The sequence below is a fragment of the Scomber scombrus genome, chromosome 3, assembly GCF_963691925.1.
Source record: "Scomber scombrus chromosome 3, fScoSco1.1, whole genome shotgun sequence".
In the NCBI taxonomy this organism is placed as follows: Eukaryota; Metazoa; Chordata; class Actinopteri; order Scombriformes; family Scombridae; genus Scomber; species Scomber scombrus.
Window position 1 is genome coordinate 27165834 of NC_084972.1, and position 2145 is coordinate 27167978.

General features: G+C 38.7%; 1 protein-coding gene across 1 annotated transcript; it reads right to left on the minus strand.

Moving 5' to 3' along the window:
* Positions 1-427: 427 nt before the first annotated feature.
* Positions 428-1182, minus strand: LOC133978080 (guanylin-like). Its single transcript, XM_062416425.1, has 3 exons — positions 1108-1182; positions 601-793; positions 428-486 (listed from the first exon to the last, which is right to left on the minus strand). The coding sequence occupies exons 1-3, from the start codon at positions 1180-1182 to the stop codon at positions 428-430; spliced, it is 327 nt and encodes a 108-aa protein (XP_062272409.1).
* Positions 1183-2145: the final 963 nt, after the last annotated feature.

Below are 2145 nucleotides of genomic sequence, written 5' to 3' on the forward strand. Positions count from 1 at the left end.
GATATACATCAGTAAATGCTTTATTATTCAAAATAATGTTAAGAAAAAGATAAAAGACACCCCTTTTTTAAATATGCATACAAAGTTTGGTAAGCTGTGTAACAAATAATATAAATTCCAAATATAAAATGTATGATAAAGGACTCTATGCAGAAAAATAAATGGTTAATATTCTACAAAGTAACAGTTTACATTAAAACATATCTCAGTTTGATTTTTTCATGTTTGGGCCATTTTTGTCCAATAGGGACTTAAACATTTTACAGTTTTACAAGAGTCAAAAGCTCTGTATTCAGGGGATAAAAAGTCATCATCGCATCATTGTGGGCAAACATTTCACAAATTCCCTGAAATAATTTTGAGGGGGAGGAGAAAAAAAATCACAAGCGTTAAGCTAGACAAGATATTTCTGGCATGCTGGGTTTGTTTAGCAACCAGCGCAGGCAGCAAAGGCGCAGATCTCACAGACATCCATGGGAACCATAGCTGAAAAAAGAAGAGGAGACAGATTAGCTACACTGCTGAATACTTCAACATTCATGACATGGTCACTTAAAATTCCATCACAAGGACTGCCTGTTCAATATATAATGGCCTCACCTAGTCTTGTGAGGGATGCGGATCCTCCTCGCTGCTTGCAGAGGGGCATGAACTCCTGTGGGAGCAGGGGCTCGGCACAGAGGGACACGGTGCTCATCCTGAGACGTGGGTTTTGTTGTCCTGTGAAACCAATGCTTTCTGCCAGAACCTGGAGCCTCTTCACGCCCTCCAGAGAGAAAGACAATCCATTCTCCTAGGAGAAAATAAAAGACAGCGTTACCAAAGGTTTGCAAAAGATGATGGAGATAGTGGAAGATAATAAGTTCAAATTAAGTGACAGTACCAAGATACACAGCAGAGATGTACACAGATTTAATATGGTTCGTACTCTACAAGATCACAGGTGCAGATTTGTGGCTGTGGCATTTCTTCAGTGTAACCTACATGAATTATAGATACTAACTGTAGTCACTGCCTCCTCTAATGAGCAGAGGATGTCATTGTTCAGGCCTGGCAGTCTCACTGAAGTCATCAGTCATATAAAAATGTGAAGTGATTATGACTTACCTCGACCTGCACAGCCTCAGAGGTCCAGCCAAGCGCCAGGATGAGAAGAGCGACGGTTGTGATTGCGGCCTTCATGATGACAGTTGATTGCAGTTTGTTTTGCAGCTTCTTTGCCTCTTGTTGTTGATGTGCTCAGCAGGTGCTTAGCTCAGTGTGTGCCTTCCCTCCGTCCCCAAGCCTCCTTTTAAACAGTTCTCGCCTGCAGCCCGGTGGTCATGTGACCAGAGGTGCTACAAATGGGAGCAAAGTTTTCTCACGGGTTAATAAGTAGTGATGGGCTTTTACAACACCGTAAAGGAGAATTCATAAATCCTACTTTGACCTCATCACCTGTCTGATTATTTTTATGGATCCCTTGCTCACTGCGCTGTCTTGCAGAACTGATCGCACCACTGGTGGGTAAAAACAGTTACCATGTGCTTTATCCATGATGATGATGATGATGATGTCACAGCAGCTTAATGTTAGGAAGTCCTGTTACTCATACAAATTATTGAACTTGTTTTTCATTATGACACACTGTCTGGATCCCTGGATCAAATCATATTTAGTAAAAAGTCCTATATATATTCATAATATACATACATTGTTAAAACTGAGCTTAACCGAACTATAGAGTATACTGCTGAATACAGAAAAAACATGCCAAGGGCTTTTCTGTTATTACTTTGCCGTCCTTATCATTTTATGATTTTTTTAAATTGTGAAAATACAATTAAGTGCATTTAATAAAACTGAAACAAACCATAAAATCTATATGCAAACATTATTTTATCCTATGTGAGATGCCTGCAAAACTTCTAAGTTTAGCCTGAGGTGTTAATTCATCAGATGTTATTTACCGAATACGATGCGTGAATTGAGTGCTGTTTCTATGTTTGCTGCAGAAAACTAAAGTTTATTCATTTAGCTCCTGACCAGATCTGAATTAATAATCTCTCACAAATATGTTTCCTGTAAATAGAAGGTTTCATTTTTATTTTTTATTTTTTTGAAGACAACTAGACACTGGGTGTACAGCAATTGTAAAATCTGAAA

Excerpts from the sequence above, each read along its gene's own strand:
- LOC133978080 (XM_062416425.1), bottom strand. The coding sequence starts at position 1,182 with ATGAAGGCCGCAATCACAACCGTCGCTCTTCTCATCCTGGCGCTTGGC. Across the intron at positions 794-1,107 it reads CTGAGGCTGTGCAGGTCGAG|GAGAATGGATTGTCTTTCTC; the intron begins GTAAGTCATAAT and ends ATTTTCTCCTAG. Across the intron at positions 487-600 it reads CGCATCCCTCACAAGACTAG|CTATGGTTCCCATGGATGTC; the intron begins GTGAGGCCATTA and ends TTCTTTTTTCAG.